General features: G+C 47.3%; 1 protein-coding gene and 1 long non-coding RNA gene across 5 annotated transcripts in view; both read left to right on the forward strand.

Annotated features, from left to right (window-relative positions):
• The first annotated feature begins 914 nt into the window (after positions 1-914).
• LOC146890016 (uncharacterized) lies at positions 915-5,447 on the forward strand. Its single transcript, XR_014999284.2, has 2 exons — positions 915-1,078; positions 3,361-5,447. It is a non-coding gene; the product is annotated as an uncharacterized LOC146890016 (long non-coding RNA).
• A 438-nt stretch (positions 5,448-5,885) lies between these two features.
• Positions 5,886-26,086, forward strand: part of Tmem212 (transmembrane protein 212) — a 30,722-nt gene continuing 10,521 nt past the window's right edge. For 3 of the 4 annotated variants that reach the window (XM_085682315.2, XM_048452637.3, XM_085682317.2), the window contains exons 1-3: positions 5,886-6,075; positions 13,479-13,538; positions 14,854-15,177. In XM_085682315.2, the coding sequence (XP_085538441.2) occupies positions 5,917-6,075; positions 13,479-13,538; positions 14,854-15,177 (543 nt within the window). In that variant the 5' untranslated portion in view covers positions 5,886-5,916. The remainder of the gene's footprint in view (positions 6,076-13,478; positions 13,539-14,853; positions 15,178-26,086) is intronic. The other variant, XM_085682316.2, reaches the window with a different exon arrangement.

Consider the following 26,086-nt stretch of genomic DNA (forward strand, 5'->3'; position numbering starts at 1 on the left):
GTACACACAACCGGTGGGGGGAAGGAGAGAGAGAGAGAGGGATGGAGGGAGGAGAGACAGAGAAACTCCTATATGCTGGTCTAGTGGAGAAGAATGAAAAGTTTCAATCTCCAGAGTCCAGAAAGCAGAACTCAGAGCGGGACGGATACCACATACCTCAGAAGGTCAGCAAAGCATTGCCGCCCTGGATCACAAAGTGAACCAAGGAAAATTTGGTTTTTGGTTTTGTTTTTTTTTTTTAATATGTCAAAACAAGGAGTTAAGTGATGGTACATTTCCTAATTAAAAAAACTAAGGCCAAGGTGGTGGTCCATAGGGGTAATCCAAGAACACGGGAGGCAGAGGCAAGCTCAAGGCTAGTCTGGTCTATGCATCAAGTTCCAGACCAGTCAGGATTACATAGTGAGATACATACATACCTAATACATACATACACACATACTTAAGTATGTACATGCATATACATATACATACACACACACACACACATATATATATGAATCAAAGCTTTCAAACTTTCTCCCTTAAAGCAATCTTTAAAACAAACAGTATGAGAATTTTCTGGGCACCTGTCAACTTTGATTTGCTTATTTTTGTCTCTTTTCTCTATTTCTTTCACTTTCCTTCACTTTTTAAACGTTTTGCGACCTGCATACGAGCAGCTTGCCGCTTCCATGACTCCTGTGTTCCCAGTCCAACTCTCCCAGGTGCAGATTTTAGCTTTGGGATCGCTACGGGAAGCCGTTTATGGAGTCGTCTCTTGGTTCCAGCTTGACTTGCTGCTGTCTGCGCTGTCTTCCCCATCCCTCTCTCCTCAGACACGCTGACTGTTTCTCCCTGCCCCTCCCTGGTGGCCAGAGCCCCAGGCTGTCACATCCCTGTCCCTGGGGTGGCCTTTGCAGCGGACAGTGCCCATAGTGGCCTGTGGGAGGCTCCTGGTGGGGACAAGCACAAGTCACAGCTGTCAGCTGTTCCGGGGACTGAGAAGGCCGGGCTGACACGGACACGAGCTGGCGAACTTGCCGGTGACAGGAGTTGTCTTGTCCGGGAAAACCAGGGAAAGGCTGATAGATTCCAGGTGATTTCAAAACGCGCGTGGGGAAAGACACCAAAAGCAAATACAGTTGGAATCAGGTTAAGTACAGGTCGGTGCGACCATCTCTAAGGAGGTCCAAATATCTTGCAGATTGGAGGGTTTAAAACTGAGTTTGACAGTTCCTAGTTAGGGGTAATTAACATTGAACTTTGCCCTCTGTCAGCCCTGGGTCATTATGAGGAAAGAAAGTGTAAGTCAGAGTTAAAACTAAACAACCAGTAAAAGCAGATGAAACAAGCTGTGTGTGACCACTGGAAATGCTTAAATGAGTTGAGAAATGGGCTCCTTGGAAAGAAACAGAGTCTATGAAAAGGCACTTCTAAGTGGGAGGTGTCCCTCCACAATGTACCGTGGCGCGCATGCTCCATGTTAGGCTAGAAACCAGGCTTTAGCTGACTGCTGAATCTGACCCAGGAGCCGTGCGTCCGGCATCTTCAGTCCGTCCTCGCCCTCAGAACTCGCTGAGTCTGCACGCTCGATGTTTAACTTGAAACTTTGAAACCTCCGGAACTGTTCCAGCATCCTTCTTCTTCTTTTCATGACTTAAATATTCAAACAATGCTGTCGAGTTCAGACATTTAGTATCTGAATTTATCTAATTGTTTCTTTTCTTTCCTTCCCTTTCCTTTCTTTCCTTCTTTCTTTCTTTCTTTCTTTCTTTTTTTTTTTTTTTTAAAAAAAATCAGGTTCCATTGAGATACTCTTGCACAAATGGTACGCAGGTGACCCTGTGCAGGCCCTCCCATCATGTCGGTTAGTCCTGTTGTGGTCATAGTTTGATCACTCGTTACTATGGCAACTGGCATACAACACTGCCATTCTCTCCACTGATGAACCCTGCTGAAGTCAGTTACTACACTGGTATTACCAGTGGGTTTAAAAAAATTTTTTTTGTACTTATTAGAAAGAATCTTCAATACTAAACTAAGGTCCTTTCTTTGTTTCTTTGGGAGGGAGGGAGGAGTGCACAGCTAGACAGCTATGGCATACATGTGGCTGTAGGAGGACAAGCCAGGCATCCGCCCTGAGCTTCCACTCTGAGGCAGGGTTCTTTCCGTACCTTTGGATAAGCTGGGCTAGTTGGCCTGACAGATTCCAGGAAGTTCTCTTATACTCTTCCCTTGTCTCTATACACTCCATCTTGTCTCGTGAATATCGGAATTACACACACACTCACATGCACACTCACATGCACACTCATATGCACACTCACATGCACACACACATTCATGCAAGTAGGTTCTGGGAGTTCTGGTCTTCAACTCTTTTTTATTTTTTTTATTAATTTATTTATTTGTTTATAAAAATTTCCACTTCCTCCCCTCCTCCCCATACCCTCCCATTTCCCTCACTCCCTCTCCTCCCCCCCCCCACTCCCTCTTCTCCTCCCTCTCCAGTCCTAAGAGCAGTCAGGGTTTCCTGCCCTGTGGGTAGTTCAAGTTCCTCCCCCCTCCCTCCAGGTCTAGGAAGGTGAGCATCCAAACAGACTAGGACCCCAGAAAGCCAGTCCATGCAGACAAAACAAGACCCAGTGCCATTGTCAATGGCTTCTCAGTCAGCCCCCGCTGGTCTTCAACTCTTGAGCAGCCAGAACTTTATTCATCGGGCCATCTCCCCCCACCCACTTTTCTAAACTGGGTTTCTAACTTCCTATGTGATGAAGGGTGACCTTGAATTCTGGATCCTCCAACTCTGCCTCCCTTAGAATTATAGGTCTGTGCTACCAGGCCAGCAAACTCAGGCCTTTCCGACCCCAGGTGTATGCTCTATCTGTTATACGGGTGACTACCCCTCAATTCTAAAATAAGACAGATGTCTGAAGCTGCTAGGGAAATATATCTTAAGTCCGTCTCTCTCTGGGAGCCCCATTTCCTTTCTTTTCTCTTTTTAATATAAATGAATCTCTCCTGTAGCTTTAAGCCTTAAGCCTCTAGCACCCACAGGGCTGTTATTCATAAGGATTATATGTGAAGGGATGTACTTAAAAAGGCCCGGGGTGGTGGAATCAGGGTTGCCCTCAGCATCTCTGCCATCATCCAGCCTTTGTGAGTCTGGGATTCCTTGCTTGACTGTGTGTGGTGTGCTGGATTCAAATGTCCATTTTTGTTTGTTTTTTGTTTTATTTCATTTTGGTTGAGATAGAGATTTGCTGTGTAATCCAAGCTGATCTGGAAGTACTGATCCTCCGGCCTCAGGCTCCCAAGTGCTGGGACAGGCATGCGACGTCCAACACTGTTTTGGTTTGTTTTTCATTTTGTCTTTAGTGGCAAAGTGGGATTGAAACGCTGGTGGAGCCAGCACCGTTCTTCTCCCTTGAGCCAAGATCTTGGGGTTTCTTTGGGTTGAAGAGAAGGGAAGGTGTGCAGAGACTTCAACTCTGCCTTCTTCTAGAAGAATTTACAGAATTCCTGCTCTAGAAAATTGGTGCCAAGAAGGAGAAGGGGCTTCCCCAGTGGTGGTAGCTGCTGGTGCCTAGGTACAGAATGGCTGATAGTGGAAGCTGGGAACACCCACTTCTGTTCCCATTTTAACAAGGTAAACATGAGTCCAACCTCTCTGGGAATCATGGAGGGAGATGTCCCTAGTTCCACTTCATTTTCTACGTGGTCATATTTAGCGGTAACACCTTTGAACCACTAATAAAGTTATATGGACAACATTTGGGTTAATCTGGAATGTTATAGGCTCTTAAAATCTCCCCACATTAAAAGGAAACATTCCGTCTTTGTTTGCCAGCCTTTGCACTGTGTACTGTTTAACAAGGGGATTTCAACAGTCTGTTTTCCAAACGTGCAAACAGCAGAGACTGAGCTGACCCGGGGCGTGCAAGCACACCCCAGAGCTGTAATCTCGAGATAAGAAGTAGAGGAAAAAGTCAAAACAACTCAACCAAATATGAATGCAGACAAACCTTTCTTTCCCCAGACCCTTCCCCCGGGCATGAAGGAGCAAGCTGGCCTCGGCCTCAGCTCTGGTGAACTTGAACTCACATACATTCACCTTTGTGCTGCTCCATGGGGCCCAAATGCAGACTGGACAGGCTAACACCTCCATAAATTGAATCAACAAGTGTTTACTAGCGTAGATCTGCTCCGTAGACACAGTCTTAAGCTGTCAGAGAGGCCATGCATATTAAGACTCACAAGTTCTCCGCCCTTCAGGAGCTTCACTAGTTTATGGAGCAAGAAAACAGTCTGAGAATCCAGGGCACAGCGGCCGTGCCAAACGGTCTGAGCAGCTTTCCCGGATCCTGCATATCTGGATACAGCTGTTTTGAAATCTGGGTCAGCTTGCGGCATGACTATTGTAGATCAGAAGACAGAAGGGGGTGGCGGGGAGCGGAGAATCAGCGACAGGCGCCCCTGTCCGGTATGCAGCAGGGCCTTTCGGAAATCCTCATCAATCTGATCAGCAAAAGTCAAGCCTAGTGTTTTCAAGATGATGGACAAAAAGATCAATGATATTGGAGCCACTGTCACAGGAACCTGGAAGATGGGTGAGTTCAGGACGTTCTCTGTGTGCAGCTTGCTCCACCCTAAGCATCGACACGAGAGCTGAACCCGTTCCCACCCAGTCACCTGGTGAGATAAACATTAGTGTCTCCTGCTTCTCTCATGAAGAAACAGACCCAGAAGTAGTTTGATCTTCCTCAGGATACAAACCCAGCAGACGGTAAAATTAGAATCAGACCCCTGCTCTGCCTGACTTTAAACCCATGTTCTGGGCTGATGAGGCAGCACTGGCCTCCAAGCCTGAAGACCTAAGTTCAAAGCCAGGCCCAACATGGGGGAGGAAGAGAACTGACTCCTACAGGTTGTCATACTATGGCATGAGCATCCCCCTTCAAAACAACATGCGTGCATGAGCGCGTGCGCGCGCGCACACACACACACACACACACACACACACACACACACACACACGAGTAATATGTATAACTATTTTATGTATGCATACCACATGTATGCCTGGTGCCCAAGGATGCCAGAAGAGGGTATCAGCTTCCCTGAGACTGGAGTTATAGACAGTTGTGAGCCACCAAATGAATGCTGGGAATTGAACCCAGGTTCTCTGGAAGAGCAGTCAGTGCTCTTAACCAGTAAGCTACCTCTCCAGCACCAATAGATGTAATTTAAAAGACTGGAAGTAGCTGAGCATTGTGCCTATAATATCAGCCCTCGGTAGACAGAGGCAGGACAATCCCTGAAGATTCAGGGCCAGCCTGGTCTCCATAGCAAGTTCCCAGACCTTGCCTAAAGTAATAATAATAAATAATTATATCAAGTTAAACTTGGGAAGGAAAGGCTTGTTTGCATAAACTGTTTAAATTAAATATAACGAAAAGGGAAAAGTGGTTGGCTGTGTGGTTCTTGCCTTGCTTTGTGGGAACTCTTGCTGGGAATGTGGTTCTATTGTGCAAGAGGATGTTGGCTTTATACTGTAACCACCAGGCAGGTTGAGCTCAGAAACAATTAGCTCCGTCCCTGAGCCTTTGAATCTGATTAAGCCAGGAAGTGGTCACTCCCCAGAACACAGCAGAAGGGAGTCAAGGCAGCCACTCCAAAATGAGAAATCAGCCCCCACTCTCTCTGAAAAAAGACAGTGTTAGAGTTGATCCTGTCCAACTCACATCCAGGGCTCGAGCATGCCCTCCGTTCACCTTTGGAGAAGCGGGGACTGATGTCTGCAGGAACTTGTTGCCTGTGTTTGCAGTCATCCCAGTTACAGTCTCTAAGAAACTTATGTTTACGGAGGGCTGGCTTGCCCTTGTGTTGTGGTAACAAATTATCTCAGAGCAAAGACTCAAGTCAGGGAGGAAGATGAAGGACCCCTACCAGGCTGCTGGCAGGACTCTGCTTACTCTAGGGAGCCTCAGCATCCTCTCTGGAGTGCTTGCCTTCTTCCCTGTCTTCTCCTGCAAGCTCCAGTATGCAGGATGGAGCGTTTGGATCGCCTGTCCCATCTGGAACGGGGCTTTGGTAGGACATATTTCATTAGCACACTGACGGAAAGGGAGATGAGAGGCAAGGGGAAGTAAAATATGTCAGTTAAGAGTTTTCCAATAATTCAAAGAAGTTTATACCCTGCAGAAACCCGTACTCCTGAATTGGGAGGAGGAATTTCTATGAATTTAATTTTAAGCATGCCACTTTTCTTAGCATTGTTTTGTATGTATCTGTGTGTCATGTATACAATGAAATGTTAAAAATATTCTTATGGGGCCTGGTGGCATAGATCTGTGACCCCAGCTCCTGGGAGACTGGGGAGGGATGGGAGCTGGAGGCTAGCCTGGGCTACACAGCGAGGCTGATTGTTCTACAGTTTTCCATCCCTGTCAAGCTTGTGTCAACACACTGGGCGTAGTTTGGACTAAGATTATGTACATTTGGTGCAGGCTGAGCATATATGTCAGGCATAGGCCAAGAGAAACGGCATGTGTGTCTCTAACATGCCACTGAGTGGCTACAGGAGGTGGAGCGGGGCTGGCTGGGGTTGGGCCCAGAGTCAGAGGCACAAGGGGTAGGGAAGTAGCCTGTGTTCAAGTTCTGGTTTTAATGTTCTTACTACTTGGTCTGAAGCAGGCGTCTTGGCCAGCTAGCTCCTTCTTGCTCTCTCCTGTGCTGTGGGTACATTCATGGGTATAAAGAGACCACATGAACAACTATCTAACCCTAAGACACTTGGTGAGGGTGAAGGCAATTTGAGCAAAGACTTCATACTCTGTTGCTAACACCAAGCCCTTCCCATACTGTGTGCCCTGCCTAAACTCTCTCTTCTTACCCACTTGCTACGAGCCCTGCTCTGTCATCCTGCTTCCTGGACCTCATCGCCAGCCAGTTCTTAGTTTACATCTTCCCCTTCACATTCAAGGCTGCCATTTCAAAAATGCCAAGGTGTGCTTCACCCAGGCCCTTTGCTCTGGGGTCTCTTTGTCTAAAATCTTTCTGTATCTGGCTGGCTCCCAAACCGCTTTTTCAAAGGCAGGATCTCAGGTGTCTCAGGCTGTTCTAGAACTCTCGATGAAGCCTAGGGCTCCTGACCTTCCTACTTCCACCTTCCCAGTGCTGGAGTGACAAGCAAACACCACCACGCTCAGCTTCCGCAGTCCTGGAGGTCCAGTCCAGGGCTTCACGCTTCAAGGCCACAGCGCCCCACCCAGCTCCCCACCATCGATTATCAATCAAACACCGCTTTCCCATCAGTGTCTTCCCTCTTTCACGCTATTCACACTGCAACCCCTAGAGGCCAGCAGAGATGACCCAGCAGGTAAAAGTGCTTGTCATGGAGCTGGAAGACTCAAGTTCGATACCTGGAACCCACACGGTAGAAGCAGAGAGCCACCTCCCGGCAGAGGTCCTCTGACCTCCGCTTGTGTGCTATGGTTCCCATGTGCCCACTCCCCGAACACCACACAAGATAAATAAATAAAACAAATGCGAAAGGCATCTTTAAAACTGTTACCCTGCCCCTGTCCGCGGTTCCCAAGCCTGTGGGTCCACCCCATCTACACTGCTGTATGGCTTAACTCCCTACAGGGCATTACACAAGGACAGGGTTCTGCTTCTCTCTCTCCAGAGCTTAGAACAAAGACAGCCACCTGCTAGAGTTTGAACAAAAGTAGCATTTGATGGAAACTCTTGACTGCGTAGATCTCTCCCGGTCCCTGCATTCTGGCAACAGACTGTTGTGGCGCTGAACTCTGGCTGGGTCGTGAGGACGACAGGCAAGGCTGGGGTCTGTGCAGAAGAAACCCCAGAAGGAAGCGGAAGAGTGCCCACGTCTCTCATGTCTAAATCTGGAGCAGCAATCATTTTTTTTCCTCTTGGATATCTTACTAAGCTACAGTTTTGTCTGATCAAGGTCAGCTTCACAAGGCCGCTGCCTTTTCCACACCACCCCTGCCAATCACTTCTTTAATTGCCGCTGAGACACATCTTCCTCCAGTGAAAGATGACTTGGAAATTTCAGTCATATTGCCATCTCCCTTACAAATGGCTTTGTATTTCTTTTGAGGTGGGAAAGAGAGAAATCTTTGCAAGTGGTACAGTTCCTTGTATTTGTCCAAAGCTGTTATTCAAGACTTTCTAAAGTCCAACCAGCATTTTGGTTCACACCCTCCTAATTCTGCTCTAAAGCCACATGACACACAATTTTCCTAGGATGTCTGAGCAAGGCTATTTAAAGGCATCACCTGCTAGGAAGCATGCAACCAGAAGGTCAAATGTCCTCCAGAACTGAGCCCTATTAACCCTGAACACATGTCCTGCAAAGCCATCTCTGATGAAGGGACTGGATCCTGTGAACACATGGCCCACAGAGCCGTCTCTGATGAAGACAGTGGATCCATAAACACATGGCCTGAAAAGCTGGCTCTGGTGAAGACATGGATCCCATGCATCCAGTCAAAGAATCTACATGTAGAGAGTCAGGGTCTTGGCCACAAACAAGCCACAGCCTAACTTCCAGAGCTTTGCTAGTACAAGATCAGGGTTCCCCTTGAGCCCTGCTGAGTAGGCTTCTCAACTGTTGTAGAGGGGGCTCGGCTGTGTGGGGGCTTAGCAGTCATGGAACTACCATTTACCAGACAGTAGCAAAGGAGAGACAATGTTTGGCAGTGGTTAAAGTAATCAAAACAGAGTTTATTCAGTACTAATGCAGAATAGAGAAAGAGAGCTTCGCACAGGACCAGGTTGGACTCCAGATGCTGCAGCACAGCAGAGAATGTAGGCCAAGGAGCTGGGAGGGGGCAGGGGAAATTACACAGAGCAAACAGTAAGGAGAAATTATGGGGATTTTTGCTGAGGGCAGACTAGGTGATCAGACATTGTCTGCAGGGTGATCCCAAAGGATAAAGAGATCAAACACACGGTTAATCAAACACCTTGGTTAAGTGTTTTTATTTACCCACTACTGTCTTTTAATTCATTTATTGTGTATATGAATGCACATGGGTGCCCCTGTGCAATTGTGGGAGTCAGAGAACAGCATTCGGCAGCCAGTTCTCTCCGTCACCATGTGGGGGTCAAACTCAGGCCTTCAGTTTGGCAGCAAGAGCCCTTACCTGCTGAGCCATCTCATTCACAGGTCCCCAGTAAGCTCTTACAAGGAAGTGCTGAGTCTGGCAGTTCGGCTGGTTGGAGTAAGCAAATCCATCTTTGTCAGCGGTTAGTTTCCCACTTGAATAGTCCAAGCTTCTTTTTAGTCATCCTGCCTAAAAACAAATTAGTCATCTCGTCATCCAAACCAATTCTTTCTTCTCCAATTTCCCTTTCTTTGTGTTGGGAAATCAATTTCAAACCAAGAATGACCTTTGACTCAATTCTTTCTGCTAAAGTAGGTCTCTTTTCAGACTGTGGAGATAAATCACTGGGAACCAATGGGAGACAGGGTCAGCGCTGGGGGAATCTATGGGCAGAAGGGTCAGTGCTGGGGAAACTATGGATAAGAGGGTCAGTGCTGGCGATCTACAGACGGCAGGATTAACACTGGGGGATCTATAGAAGGCAGACTCAGCACTGGGGATCTATGGGCAGCAGGGTCAGTGCTGGGGATCTATGGGTGTCAGGGTCAGCGCTGGGGATCTATGGATGGCAGGGTCAGTGCTGGGGATATGTGGGCAGCAGGGTCAGTGTGATGATCTATGGACGGCAGGGTCAGCACTGGGATCTATCGGCAGCAGAGTCAGCCCTGGGGATCTATGGGCGACAGGGTCCACACTGGGGATCTATGGATGGCAGGGTCAGTCCTGGAGATCTGAGGGCGGCAGGGTCAGTGCTGGGATCTATAGGTGTCAGGGTCAGCACTGGCAAGGTATACAACTCTTACAGATGATCTGAGTTCTGTTTCCAACACCCATGGCAGGTAGCTCAAACCTGCTTGAAACACCAGCTTCAGGAGGTCTGTGTAATGAATCTCTTCTGACCTCTGAGGATCTCTCTCTCTCTCTCTCTCTCTCTCTCTCTCTCTCTCTCTCCCCCTTACATACATACATACACACACCACACCCCCACACACTAAAACAAAACAACAAATTTACTAAAGGAAATAAAGTAAAAGTAGACGAGAATGCAAGTTTGGCACACTAGAAGTATGTGGGTATTAATTTTAAGAGGAAGACAGGAGTGATAGAGACTGGAGCAAGTCTCAAGGATGGCTTCTATTGCCACGGCCAAGACGGGCAATGGGCAGGTCCAGCCAGAGACCAGCATCTGCAGAGGTGAAGAGGTCACCTTGTGCTTGGGGCACAGACAGTTCCATCTTCCTGTCCACTACCTGCATCATAAATATAGATGCACCGTGGCCAGCCAGCCTGCCGCTCTCAATACCATGCCTTCCCCGCCTGCCACCACCTCTTCCCCCACCTGCCACCATACCTTCCCACTGCCCACTGTGTCTTCTTCCCTGCCGGTCATGTCATCCCAGCATGCCACCACGTCTTCTCATCCCCAGTGGACAGTATCTCCCTGAAACTGCCAGGCAAAATAAATCCTCCCTCCCTTAAGCCGCTTTTGTCAGGGTATTTTATGACAGAAATAAGTAACCAATCCAGGGTCTCAGGGAGTCCAGGCTGGCCTCAGAGGGTGACAATGAATTTCTGATCCTCCTGCCTCCGTGTGCCGAGTGCGAAGACTCATGTAAGGCTGGGGATCACGCTCAGGGCTTCTGCGTGTTGGGAAAGCATGCTGCTAACAGAACTACATCTCACTGTATAGATGCAACGTGTGAACGCTGGCATGCTTCCCGCCGGGTCTGCCCTATATTCAGTCGGGATGAAGACTTGCTATCACTACTTTGTCTGCTTCATGAATACCTCCCTGCTTGCTGTAGTAGACCCACAATAGATGCTTGTAAGTGACTGCGTTGTATATCCTATCTTCGCATGATGCCTCTAAAATTGCTTCCTTCAATTCATTTGCTTCTGGGAACTCCATGCTGTACTTAAGCAGCTTAAAATGGGCTCACAATTACCCCGGAAAACCAGCCAATAGCATGGCAGAGGGAGGGAGCGCCCTCTCTCCTGCAGCAGGCTCCTCAGCTCCTGTCCCCCCCCTAAACCCCACTGACTCACCAGCCCTTTGCTTCCCAGACAGCCTGCTCCTTCCTCCTTTTCTTTTCCCTCTTGCCTTCTTGTTCCCTACTCTCAAATCTCTTCCCCTTTCATTCTTCCCCTCTTCTTATCTAAACATAGGAGTGAGCATCAGGAAGATGGGGGTGCTCCGCCCCATCCCATCAGCCAAGTGGATGTAGAAAGTCACCGAACAGTCAAACATCCTAGGCTTCTACTTGGTGCAAGAGTTTTTTCCAGAGCCGTGTGTCAACAAGGCAAAATTCAAGCTGGCTGCTGTGACCAAAATAACAGGAAACTGACTGCAATTCTGCAGCGTGTTTCAACTTTCAAAAGGAAAGAAACTCCTGCCAACACACTTAAGGCTAGCTAGAATCTCAGCATCCCACAATGTCTGCTGTCTCCAGAGCTGAGCCAGCCAAGGGACAGGAGCAGTCTCCCGCCCTCCTGCTTCTGAGGTTCTGACTGATGACAGGTGAGCCATGTGTCGGTCTGGAAGCTGAGACAACCCCAGGCTCCATTGCTCAGCTCTTAGTAATTCTCCCGTTTGCTGAGCTGTTTGTGCCTTCACTGCCTCCTTAACACCCCCTGGAAAGGTTCCTCTTGCAGAATCAAGCCAGGAACTTCTTTTGACTACAGATGGTCCTGTTTTTATCCACGGGACATTCATGGCAGACCCATGCCAAGTCTGCAATCTTGGGCTCGTCAACTGGAGCCATGGGTGAGCAGGAGTTTCCCTCCCTCTCCCAGTTTCTCTAAAGCCAAGTTTCAAAATGGTAAATACACTAAGTTTGGAGCTCTGTGAGCAGAATCCCCCTGGCTCGCCCGGGCCAGCTCTCATCCCCCTGGACCCAGCGATTCATACTTAGTCCTCAGTCAGAATCGAAATTGGGCTGTTTAAACCTTTCTACACCCGGCTCATCTCTCCCTGGCTTTCTATCTGGACCTCCAAACCCTTGCTTTGATTGAGAAGAAGGATTTCTGTGGTTTGGGGATAAGTGATTTCTAGTCTCAAGAACCACAAACGGCTCCTTCACCAGACCTCACGATGAATCCAAGATGAGCTCAGAAATTCTTTTTCCATTATCTACTGGGGCATTCTGGACACACCGTCCCCTCCTTATTAACTATTTTCTCTCTGCACTTTGGGTCTCTTTCTTTAAACGTGGACTGTAGAGAAAAGCTTTTCATCAGAGCAGACGCGACAGCGACTGGAACACTAAGACCTTGTTGTACGTCCATCCTAACGACTGTCTTCGTGACTTAGGAAACAGAGGTCACAGGTCTGCATCCCCTCAGCAGGTCAAGGCCACAAAATAAAATGAAAGCAAGCTGTGGAAAACCAGACCAGGGCTGGGGATGATTCAGGCCTTGGAGACAGGTCTCCATTTCAGGCTGTCCCATCTGGGAAGATGAAAACCAGAATGCTGGGGTGGCAACATGGCTCAGTGAGTAAAGATGCTTGCAGCCAAGCCTGTCTTCCTGAGTTCAGTTCCCGGGACTTACATGGTAGAAGCACAGAACCAATACACACACACACACACACACACACACACACACACAAACACTCACAGGGGAGGGGAGGCAAATAAAGATAAATAATTATTAAAAAAATCCTTAAAATTTGTGTGTGTTACTTCTCTATTGCTGTGATTAAAAAATACCACAACCGAAAGCAACTTCGAGGTTTATTTTAGCTTATGGTTCCAGAGTTTACGATGGCAGGAAATGTGTGGCATGCCAGCAGGAGGACGAAATTGGCTCTGTACATTTTTTTTGCCCCCACACAGAAAGCAGAAAGCAGAGGGAGCAAGCAGGAAGTGGGGCAAGACTATAACCCCTCCAGCTGCACCCCCAGTGGGCTTTACATACTCCCTCCGGCAAGGCTGCCGTTCCTAAAGAGTCTAGACCCTTCCCAAACAACACCACCAGCTTGGAACCAAGTGACCAAACCCACTAGCCCATTGGGGGCTTTTCTCATTCCAACCACCACACAAAGCAGAGGGCAAGATCTGCGAGGTGAGATTTAGCTGAGGCGACCTGACAGCCTCAGAGGTGGTGGCCCTGAGGAGAAGGCAGCCCAGCGATGGAAGTGAGCGGCTGTGACTCACGTCCCGGTGACTCCAGTGGCTCTTTTCCTCCCTGTCAACACCGTTCCTCCCACAGATGAAGACGGGATCAGAGCCGTAAATCCATTTCACCCCTTGCCCTGCCTTCCAGCTTGTGATAAAGTTGTCAAGCTGTGAGGCAGATGGAACTCCTTGCAGAGGTCCCTTCGACTGAGGATGTTATTTTTTCCCAATTTTCTTTACACAGGCCATCACAGCTGGGGCACTTGTGCTGCTTGCTCACCGAGAGAGGAGCCGGAGACACTTGGTAAACGCAAAAGTGTCGGCAGGGATGGTGCAGTGGGCTTGGCGGTCACGTGTGTATGTGCGTGTGTGTGTGTGTGTGTGTGTGTGTGTGTGTGTGCACGTGTGAAGTCGTGTATTGTCCTTGAACTTGCCATATAGCTGATGATGACCTCAAATTTCTAACCTTCCTTCCGTCTTCCAAGTTCTGGGATTACATGTGCCACTTTGCCCAATTTTATAAACTATATTTTTTTACATATAATATAATATTTATATTATTTAATTTAATATAATACACAGCTGGTCCTCTACATATAATTTTTATCCAGTTCTTACTTCAAATAATTTCTCTAAGTTCTTGATTATTGTTTGGGGTCAGTGTCAGGTCCCCAGAGTTTAATATAGAAATGAAACGACTTTAAATAATGTAAGTGCCCATGGGGTGTGGGGGTGTATAGATTGAACCCAAGACTTGGTGTCTGCCAGACAAACACCCTGCCCACTGGATTACACCCCCAGCCTCAATAATGCAGTTCATATCTCAACTCCTCAGTCTGAGGTCACCTCCTGAGCTCTCTCAGATCTGGGAGGGATGAGAACTCCAAGTCTGCTAGTGTTTAACAGCACCGAGCCAGCTCTTTCCAGGATACAGGAAGAGTGTGGTCTCTGATTCCAGGTCTCATTTCCGTGGCACAGGCTGTAGCGGGTCGGCTGGAGCTTGGGCTAGCGCACAGGCTCTGGTGAAGGTCTGGATGAAGTCTTAGAGGCTGCCCTTCTGAGAGGCTCTTCGGCAGTGTCGCGCGACCCAGGCACAGATGGCACCCTGAGTACCACGGTCCAAGAGAGGGCCTTGCTTCCCCAACGCCAGCTGGCCCTCTGTGCACGATAGGGAATAAGCAAATATTTATTGAATTGATTTCATTTTAGCTCCAATTGGCTGACATGGTTTCCTCTTGTAGCCTAGATTGGCACAAGAGGAACAGGTCCTAACCGGAAGGCTGAGGGGACTGGGCGTGGCACCCAATCGTGGAGTGTTTGTTGGTCTAGCCGCATAAGGAGGTCTTGGGTCTAAATTTGAAATGGTGGCACTGGGGATGAGGGTGTGTGGGGGGGGGCGGGAATCCAATGTGGCACTTGGGATGTAGAAGCAGGAAAGACCAAGAGTTCAAGACCACCCTTAGCAACACAGAAATCTGAGGCTAGCCTGGGCTACAGGAGACTCTGACTCAAAGTAGATGAGATATGAAAGTTGTGCATGTTTCTCCTTCACCTTGTAGGGGAGACTGAGGGCCACCGACTCGTCTTCTAAGTAACAGCTTTTTTCTGCTCATTTCCAGTGGGAAGCTGGCTTCACCTTTGCAGTTCTGAGCATCATGGGATGCCCACTTCATTTTGCAATAGCCTTGGAATCTGCTCTCCTTGGTCCATATTGCTTCTACTCCTTTTCAGGAGCTGCAGGGACCAATTACCTTGGTTACGCCGTTACCTTTCCTTTCCCGTACACGGCGTTCCCATCAGTCTGCGTGGACCCGCTCCACTATGAAGAGTATCACCTGACCCTTCAAGTCCTGGACATGTGCCTGAGCCTCGTCCTGTTCTGTGTGTCCCTGGCCGTGTTCGTCAAGCTTTCCACACGACTGGTGCAGAACGGACACGTAAATGTAAGTTCTCTACGGAGGGAGGCCAGGCCTTGCTCACTCCGGGAGGTGAGGGGAAGAAGGACCTTATGGGAATTCCTCAGTGGTCTACCGCTATCTGCTGCCACGGTAACGAGGGTCCAGCATGTTACAGGCTCTCAATAAGCGATTTTGGATGAATGGGAGGACTTACGTCTAGGGAATAACTGGTTTATTCCCAATAGTAGGCACTGCTGGCTAATTTTTATCTCAGGTTAGCATTTTAAAGCTGCGTGGGAATAAACAATAGTACATACATACTCCCACCTCTTGACATTTATCTCCTTTTAGGTTTGTTTTAAAATTAAGTTGACTGACAGTTTCAGACATGTATGTAGATTATTAGGTCATGCTCTCCTCACATTACTTTCTCTTGTCCCTCTTTTCTCTTCCACTGAGCCCCATCTACTTTTATGTCTTTGTGCACGTGTGTACATATGTGCGCACACATGTGCGTGTTTGTGAGAGAATGTGTGTGTGCAGTGCATGTGTGTGTATGTATGTGTGCGTGTGTACATGTGTATGTGCATGCAATGAGTTCACTTGGCCTGATGGATTTTACTGAGGTTTCTTACAAGATCATGGTTGAGTGGACATTTACTGGCACATAAGCTGTTAACCCATGAGGTGACACCACTGAAGAAATATTTCCCTGGTGCAGGACAATTGTCTATATCCTGTCAATTATATTTTAAATAAACGCTGATTGGCCAGTAACCAGGCAGGAAGTATAGGTGGGACAACCAGACAGGAAGTAGAGGCGGATCAGTGAGAACAGGAGAATTCTGGGAAGAAGGAAGCCCATTCCTCTGCAGTTGTGAGCCTGCCACAGAAGAAGCAAGATGTGACTGCCTTGCTGAAAAAGGTACTGAACCATGTGTCTAGCATATACTAGAATAATGGGCTAATATAAGTTCTAAGAGTTAATAAGAAGCCTGAGTTAATGGGCGAATCAGTTTATAGTTAATGTAGACCTCTGTGTGATTTCTTTGGGACTTAATGACTATGGGAACTGGGTAGGACAGAAACCCCGACAACATCTCCCCTTACTCCAGCAATTATTAACTGCCAAGAGCTCCCCAGGAAGGGGTGTGATCCATGAATGCTCCCCCCAGTTCTCCCCATGACAGAGTGTTGTCTGATCCAGTCTTATGGATAGGGAACTAGGGAGCTACAGCAGCTGTGAGTTCACGAGCACACTGGCCAGGTTGTGTCTGGAAGCTTTTCACAGCCTGCCTCCCCATCCTCCAGCCAGTGAATTCTCCCAGCTCCCGCTCTGTGGTGTCTTGGGGAAGGTGACAACAGTCACTCAGGCTCAGCCCGTAGAGCGGCTGTGAGTCTGTAGTAACCGCCTTCCTCTGGCAAGTGTTTTCTAGGAAGGCTGAACTTTAAATGGGAGCTCCCGCCTCATGCCACAGCGAAGGGTCGAACAAAAGCAAACACTGTGCAATCTACTAGTTGAAATCAACAAAGTCAAATTCACAAAGCAGGGCAGAGTGTAGTTATTGACAAAAGTTTTGTCAAAGAATATAAATTTTTAGATGTGAGTAAATAGTTTTGGGGCATAATATACACCTGAGACTATAGACAACAATACTGTATCATGTATACAAGATTTTCTAACAGAATACACACCATATACATACCATCTGTATGTTTGCGCTATTTTGATCAAGGTCTTACTTTAGAGCCCAGGCTGGCCTCAAACCCTGCATCCACATGCCTCAGCTTTCCAATGCCGGGATTGTGGGTGTGTGCCTCCCAGTCTTCAGGAGTAAAACTTGTGTGAGTGTGCATGTGGGCTACACATGCACACATATGCATGGAAACTCGAGGAAGGTGTCAAATGTCTCTCTCTATTGCTCTCCCCCGTGTGTGTCTCTCTCTATTGCTCTCCCCCTGTGTGTGTCTCTCTCTATTGCTCTCCCCCTGTGTGTCTCTATATTGCTCTCCCCCCTCTATTGTTCTACCCATGTTTTTCTCTATTGTTCTCTCCCTGTGTCTCTCTCTATTCTTCTCCCCCTGTGTCTCTCTCTCTATTGCTCTCCCTGTGTCTCTCTCTCTATTGCTCTCCCTCTATCCCTGTGAAGCAGGATCTCTCAAGTATTGGGTTAGGCTGGCCAACCAATGAAATCGTAGGATCTGCTTGCCTCCAGTTTTTAATGGGTGCCCATGTCCCCAGTTTTGCACAGCACTTACCCAGTGCGTGGCCTCCCCGGGTCCCTTAAGCAGTAGTCTCCAGTGTTCTCACCGTGCAAATACCTGCATACAGACAGACACGGTGACACTTGAGCTGACTGATGACAGACCCAATAATCTGCCTGTGGAAAGGCATTTGCCGACACATCATATTGTACATCCTAAATTTAGACAGTATTACTTATCTAGTCTAGTTTGTGTCAATTAATTTGAGAAAAGTCAGTTTCTTACTTATAGAAAAGGCATGTGCCCACCCAGTCCTGCAGGGGTTAAGTACAGAGTGGGCAGTGGGTTTTTCTTCTAGTAAAATGGGTATTAACATAAACTAACCTCAAATTCAAACCTTAAAATAATAGTTTTGTTTGTTTATTTTTGAGAGGTCTCTCTTTGTAGCCCAGGCTAACTGGAACTCACTATGTAGCCTAGGATGACCCCAAAGCCTTGGCTGGCAATCCCCGTCTTCTGTCCGTCAGAATTACACTTGTGCCTCACTGCATCTGACTCTCACATTTACATATTTTTATTTTATTTTATGTGTATGGGTGTTTTGTTTGCATGTATATCTATGGAGCATGTGCATAACATATCTGTGGTGGCCAGTGAGGGCTTGGGATCCTCGGAACAGAAGTTCCAAAGTTGTGAGCTGTCACATGGCTGCTGGGGATAGAATCTGAGTCCCGTGCACGAGCAGCCAGCGCTCGCTCTTGCCTGCTAAACTTCTTGTCAGCCACAAACCAAAATTTAAATCATGCTTTGGCATGTTCCTTTGTAATTCCTCTGGCGTTAGAATAAAGTTAGTCATTAACTTTACTTTAACCACATTAAGCTTTACCATATAAAAGTATTCTGATAGAGAATACTAGAAGCTTTGTGGAAACTGACTCTAGAAGCATCCTTTGTGCTTTAAGTATTTGTCAAATATGGACTTTTTGATATGGCAGCAAAACAACATACAGAAAAAGTTCTCCCACTATTTCTGTTTGGACCTTGGTAGAGAAGTCTGTATATCCCAAACCAAGCTGAACTTCCTACTTCTTCCAAGAGGACTGGTTCTAATACTAATGTATGGTCCTAGCCAGCCTCAGACTGGGTGGTACTGTTTGCATTTTGCAGGTTGTATGTTCTGCCTAACCAGTTCACTTAAGGGCTGGGGGTGTTGGTAGAGTACTTGCCTAGTATGTACAAAGTGGTTTGCACACATCTGTAATCCCAGCTCTTAGGAGGCAGAAGCAAATGGATCAAGAGTTCAAAGTTATCTTTGGTTATAAAAAAAGTTCAACACTCATGAGGTACATGAGCCCAGTCTCAAAAAACCCGGAAAGATATAAATTGCCTCAGATCACTCAGCTAAGAGACAGAACCTAAGGCACCTTTTGACCAAGCTTGATTCATTCGGCCTATCTTATTGCTTCCTTATTACTACAGCTGGCCTGCTGGCCTGCTGGCCTGCTGGTCCTAGCCCAGTCCACTGCAACAGATCTGAAGGTGGAAAAACACACGTGATCTCTGCTCCTAGTTCTTCCAGGGGTGGCCCTTGTCAATCCTCTGCTGTTGGAAGAGCCTTCCTTAGGCAGAAATGCTCCCACTGCAAACGCAGCTTTTGTGATTCAGATTTCTATCTACTAGGGTCAGGTAGTGCTGCTGGCTTATTTTCTTCCAGTTCAATCCTATGTACCCAACCAGCAAAGCTGGAATAAAGGAAGTTGGCACTCTGGATGCCTTTTGTGGTCAGTCCCGTCCTCGTCGGCTTCTGCTTAAGTCTGCAGAGGAAATCCTGTCCATTCCTAAGACAGAGCTGATTTTGCAGGGAGGCCTGCCAAGCCAGACAAGTCAACCTACATTACCTCCCTCCCTGGACTGCCAGGGCATCTGGAAATTTAGGAGCTGAGATTTCGCCCAGGAAGTGAATAGCCCACATTTTCTAGACTTCTTGTTAGATAGAACCCAAGGCTATGAAAGCCAGAGAAGTATTGGCTGTTGTAATAACGCTATGCCCAGATCACAGAGTCCCCCCAAAACCAACTGGAGACCGAGTCCTCTATGTAAAAGCAAGAGCCTTTATTCGTACACAAGTCTGCAAACTCGGACTCCCCATGTGGCCATCATATTGGAGTGGTTGGAGAGCCCCAAGCTCAGTTGGGGTTGGGTTTTTGTAGTAGCAAAGGTGGGGGTGAGGGATTTCTAAGGTTCAGGACTCCTGATTGGTTGACATTTGTCTAGGGGTGTCCTGGTGAAAAGCGATGGGTGGGAGCTAGCAGGTGATCCTATCTACAACGGTTGGAATGTTAGGAATTTTTTTGGATGGTCTGTTCCTGGGTGATGCCTGGTTAGTCTCAGTTTGTGATCTTTCTTGGAACCAGGGTAAACTGCTGAGACTCCGGCCCCTACTGAACTTGTCATGGCTGGGTCTCACAATTCCCCACCATGGGAGATCCACTAGGCATATGCCCCGCCCCCCCATTATGCATTGTGCTCCAAATTCCTACATTTCACGCAGATAGAGGGCAGGAAGAAAGGAAGGGAAACTGGATGCGGAGTTTGGTCAGTGAGTTCAAAGACTATGCCAGGAGGCGACCTGAAGTCCCTGGAGGGAGATGAACGGGCAGCAGAATAAGTGACCTGAGAACCATGACCCTTTTGTGACCCCTTTGGGGCTAGAACAACCCTTTCACAGGGGTCACAGGTCAGATATCCTGCATATCAGGTATTTACATTACAGTTAATAGCAGTAGCAAGATTGCAGTCATGAAGTAGCAACAAAATAATCTTAAGGTTGGGGACACCACAGCATGAGGAACTGTACTAAAGGGCTGCAGCACTAGGAAGGCTGAGAGCCACTGGACTAGAGGTGTTGCCAACGTGGAAGCCATTCCTGCTGCTCCAACACAGCTTCCCGGCCCTTAGAGCCCACGAGAATGGTGATGCCCTTCTCCGAGCAGATGATGTCAGGCACACTCAGGCAGGTTAGATCATTTGTTGTTCGCTTTGAGATGGTGTCTTCTGTAGTCCAGGCTGGCCTCAAACTCGCTGCAGAGTTGAGGATGACCCTGGTCCTCAGTCATTACCCTCTAGGTTACTCGTATTGCAGACAGGCTCTAACATGCCTGGCTTCGGGGTTCTTTTTAAATTTCTGGATCCCACCTGAACCCTGCAATGCCAGAACCCCGAGGAAGAACAGACAATATGCATTTATAACACACATCCTGTAAAGTTCTAAAGACCACAGAAGTCAAAGAATTGATGTTATAACTTGTTTCTTTCCTTCCTTCCTTTTTTTTTTTTTTTAAGATAAGGTGTCAAATAACTCAGGCTACCCTTCAAATTGCAATGTAACCAAGGCTAACCTTGAACTTGACTTTTATGCCTCTCCTATTTTCTGGGACTATAGTGTAAACCATACCTGGTTTATGAGGTGCTGGAAACTGAACGGATGGCTTCATACACACTGGGCAAACACTCTACCAACTGAGCACATCCCCAGCCCATTAGGCTGTATCTTCATTAAGAGTCTCCCCTTCCTGCCATTTCTGGACAGAGTCCCCATTTCCCTATCTGCCTACAATGCAGCACCAAATTTAGGTAAACATGTAGATAAATCTAATACATGGCATTTGCCATTAGTTAATCCAGAATGGCAACAGATAGAGTTCCATTAGCCACGCTGTGGGGCTGACACAATGGAACCTGAAAGTCTGCATTAGCATAGACGGCCCTGCCCCCAGCCCATGTTTGTACAGCCCAGCCAGGCCTGTCTTCATATACATCTCAAAATAGTGCACACAATTTCCAGCAGTGAAATTATTATATTATGTATCAAAGTTTCAGAAAACACAGGCTTAGAAGAAAACAGTGACCTAGGGATAGACTCCTCCACAATGCGTCTGTCTGTGAGGCACCCACAGACTGTTATAATGGTAGATTTTTTTTTCTTTATTACATTTGTTGGGGGTTGTGCTCAGGTGCCCACAACAACTGTAACACACTCTATGTGTCTGTGGAGGTCAGAGGACATCTTCCACAAGTTGGATACCTCCTTCTACCATGTGGATGCTGGGAATGGAACTTGGGTCTTCAGGCTTGGCAGCAAGCACCCTTACCACTGAACCATCTCACCAGACTGGTGTAGAAGGTCCTTCTGTCTATGTGTTTCTTTCACTGGTTGAATAAAGAAATTGCCTTGGCCTTTTGATAGGGTAGCACTTAGGTAGGTGGAGCAGACAGAATGGAATCCTGGGAAGAAGGGCAGATGGAGAGTCACCATGGAGCTGCCAGAGACAGACATGCCGAATCTTTCCTGGCAGGCCACTGCCACGTAGTAATATACAGATTAATATAAGTGGGTTAAATCAAGATGCAAGAATTAGCCAATAAAAAGTTAGAGCTAATGGGTCAGGCAATGTTTAAATGAATGCAGTTTCTGTGTGATTATTTTGGGTATAAACTAGTGGGGCGGCTGGGACAACAAGCAGCCCACTCATTCCTGTCACAGATTGGCCCCACATTGGGTGCCATTCTGTAACAGGAGGGCCTGCTCATTGGGGTTTCTGTCCTGCTAAGTTCCCACAGCTGGCAAGTCCCAAAGAAAAATCACATAGAGGTCTCCATAAGTTATAAACTGATTGGTCCATTAGCTCAGGCTTCTTATTAGCTCTTATAACTTATATTAACCCATTATTCTTATCTATGCTAGCCATATGGCTTAGTACCTTTATCAGCAGGGAAGGTCACATCCTGCTTCTTCCGTGGTCTGGGAAGGACTGCAGAAAGAGCTTCCTTCTTCCCAGAACACTTCTGTTCTCATTGCCCCACCTCTACTTCCTATTTGCTTTACCTGCCTATACTTCCTGCCTGGCTATTGGCCAATCAGCATTTAAAATATAATTGACAGAATATAGACTTGTCAGGCTGGAGAGATGCCTCAGAGGTTAAGAGCACAGACTGCTCTTCCAGAGGTCCTGAGTTCAATTCCAAGCAACCACATGGTGACTCACAGCCATCTGTGGTGAGATCTGGCGCCCTCTTCTGGCCAGAAAGCATACTGACAGACAGAACACTGTATACATAATAAATAAAAAATCTTAAAAAAAAAAAAGAATATAGACTTGTCCCACACCACCAGATTGTGTTGCCAGAAAGTAACTGAGTTTTTGTTTTGTTTTTATTTTTCCTAGTAACACCCTAAATTTTCCTTTGAACTACGATATTTATTATAAAACATGATCCTGGCTGGTACTTTGTCTTCTGACACATGAAACATTGGTAACGCTTTAAAGTGGCAGCTGTAATTGTCACTCTGAACAACATTGCTCTTCAGGAGACCAGCACGATCTCAAAATTGTGAGAATCGGAGGCTCTGTCTTTAAAACAGAGAAAACAATGATCAAAATACATTGTCAATGTACACAATTCTTTGGGAAATAATAATTATGTTTGAAAAACACAGAAACCTGAAGGCTGTGTTTGAAAGGAGATGACAGTACATGGGGGGCGGGCACACTTGTTCTCTAACAACCAGAGTTACATCCTTCTGAGGGCTTTTCCAGTAAGCACAGATACATGTTTTCAGAAAGGAGCCAGGCTCCACATCTCCCGCCCTCCCCCACAGCTGTCTTCTGTAGACATGAAGTCATCTTGTTGCAGGTTGCATGGACGAAGGGCAGTTCAACCCCCAGCAAATCACCCTGAGAAATAAATGACTAAGAGAGGCATGGAGCACTGGGAGACTCTGAGAAATGTGAAGACTCATGGGCAGTCATTCTGACCTCAGTGGCCACGTGGGGAGGCCTCTAGGCTGCAAAAATAGGATGGACCACCTGCCCCACACAGTCCCACCCAGTTTAGGTAGGACAGAAAACCAGGAACACCACAGCCAGAACTGTCTGTGTCCTTGGTCCAGTAAGTAATGAAGTTATGAGAAAACAAGAGGAAGGATTTCTGGCACCCTGCAGGCATTCCCTGCAGCTGCCCTCCCCCTCCCCCACCCAGTGGGATGACTCCTTTTATTTTCCTTTCATTATTTTTTGTTATGTTTATGGCATTTTTAATGAACGGGAGAAGGAAACCATTCCCACCTTGTCATGTGAATGGTGGCTTTAGTTTTTTGTTTTTTTTTTGAATGGAGATGTGCTTGCTTCATGTAAAAGACGCTGGTAAACCCTGCAAGTGCAATTTAAAGATACTCGAGTGAAATACTCGTTAATGGGCAGCTCTTTCCCACAGTGGAAGACAAATAAGAGCCATGCGGTGGCCCGTTTCTTGAGGAGAATTCTCTGCCTCATTACAAATATAAATGTATTGGGGGGGTATGTTTTTGAGACCGGATCTCTCTATGTAGATGGGGCTGGATTGGAACTTTCAGCAATCCTCCTGCCTCAGCTTCTGCAGTGCGGGGATAGCAGGTGTGGTCCACCCCACACGGCGTCTGTAAATGTGTGTGCATGCATGTGCAGGAGCTTCACTTGTGTGTGCATATGTGGTGGCCAGAAGTGGTGTCTGCCAGTGTCTTTCTCCACCTTGTCCTTTGCACAAGTCTCTCTTTGATCCTGGAGATCCTGTCTCTACTAGATTGCCTGGCCCACAAGCCCCAGGGGTTTGCCTCTCTCTACATTAGCACCCTAACCTCCCCCTCAAACCATCTCCCCAGCCCTGCGATTATTAATAAACTTTGAAATAGGTTCACCTGAAGCTACTTTCAAATTTTTGTGAGTATACAGTAATTATTTACAGTAATTACTCCTGGGTTTCACTGTGATGTTTTTATATGTGTATATATGATGTTTTTATATATGTTATTTATGTTGATCATAACCCCCATCACCTCTCTTGTCCCCTCCCACTAAACCCCTTCCTCTTCCCAACTGACTCCCTTTTGCTTTCATGTTTTAGCTCCTTTTCTTGGTTCAGTGAGTTTAATTGGGTTTGCTTACAGGAACGAGTGAGGGTCTGAGGCCTCAAACTGAATGCCAAAAAGATCTTTGTAGGAATACTGGGAACTAAATCCTCTTAGGCAGACACAGTAGGGTCAAGGTAGGCCAGGTAGCAGTCCGAACCCATTGCATTTCTCTCTCTTGTAGTTTATTGTGTTGTCTTCAGTTGAGTCAGTAGAGAAGTCAGAATCTAGAAGGATAATCACAGAGCTGGGGAGATGGCTGTGGAGGGGGGGCGGTTAAAGTGCTGACCCCTGGTGCTCACGGGCCAGGCAGTGTGGCGGAAATAGGAGCTCCAGGATCAGTGGGAGACCTGTGTCAAAGGGCGAGGTGAAGAGACATAGAAGCTAGCAGATATCTACTTCTGGCTTCCACATGTGCACACACGGGTGACAATGTATGCAGGCACACACATGCACACACACATACCACCGTGAGAGGGGTAGGGAAGGAGGATAGAGAGTAGGGGGAGAGAGGAAAGAGAGGGGAGAAAGAAGAGAGAAGAGAGGAGAGAAAAGACAGACAATCATGATGCAGGGCACTCCCATGCCTGCGATCCCAAGTTCTACGAAAGAATGGTGACACCAGCCTGGCCATAGGAGAGAGACCACTGACGAGCTGTGTCACCACTACAGGCCCAGCTTCAGGTGCTTTGCTTCTTTGTCCCTTGATGCAGACACTGAGAAGGCCCCATAAACTCTTGCAGAATCTGGACTCTTGTCCCATCTGATTCTTGCAGGGTCAGTCAGGCCCCTGATCACTATGCCGTATGAGGCAGGGTGTCATCAAGCCTGACTGTGCTGTATCAGGCAGGGTGTCATCAAGCATGACTGTGCCGTATCAGGCAGGGTGTCATCAAGCCTGACTGTGCTGTATCAGGCAGGGTGTCATCAACCCTGTGACCCTGCCCAGGCATGCTTCTCTCACTCCTGAATGGCAGCAGCTTGTGAGGGGAAATAATGAGACGGGTGTTTCTTGTAGTGAGCTTGGGTGGGCTGGGTAGACCGGAGGACCGGGTCCTTGACAGGTACACTTGGTCAGTTTTCACGGTAGCAACCACCTGTTGCTTTGACCTGTTGTCTTTTGCTACGCCCACAGTTTCACCTTTTTAACATGAAATATCCTTGTAGAATATCATATCATAATCTAAAATAGCGTTAATGAATTTGTTTGAGTAGATATTAAGCACATTTAAAAAATAATCAGGGCTCAGTGGCCGCTACTCAGAAGCTTGTTATAGGAGGATTGAAAGTTCAAGGCTACAGCGTGAATTCAAGGCCAGCCTAGGGAAGCCCTGCTTTTGAAAGTGAGTAGAAACCCCTGAGATATAACACTGTAGAGTGCTTACCACCCTGTGTGAAGCCCTAGGTTCACTTCTGAGTGTGGGGGAGGAGGAGAAAGGAAGGGAAGCAGGAGAGGGGGGAGGAAAGAAATGGAGAAAAGAAAAGGATTACAACAATAGGATTTATTGCTGTTATTATTATTATTAAAAAGTAGAACTTTGGGAACTGGGACGACGGCTCAGTCAGAACTGTTCTCACCATGTAAACATCAGGAGCTGAGTTCGAGCCCAGCACCTCTGCAGGATGTGGGTACAGCAGTACCCATCTGTACACACCAGGCGCTGGACAGGAGGCAGGTCAATTCCTGCAGCCCACTGACCTGCCAGGCTGGCTGGATTGGCAATCAGGCAGTGATTGAGGAAGACACCCGGCGCCTCACCTCTGGTATCCACAGGTGTGCACACTCAGAATGCTCACCTCTCCACT

The sequence above is a fragment of the Myodes glareolus genome, chromosome 20 (assembly GCF_982192425.1).
Source record: "Myodes glareolus chromosome 20, mMyoGla1.1, whole genome shotgun sequence".
NCBI classification, from domain to species: domain Eukaryota; kingdom Metazoa; phylum Chordata; class Mammalia; order Rodentia; family Cricetidae; genus Myodes; species Myodes glareolus.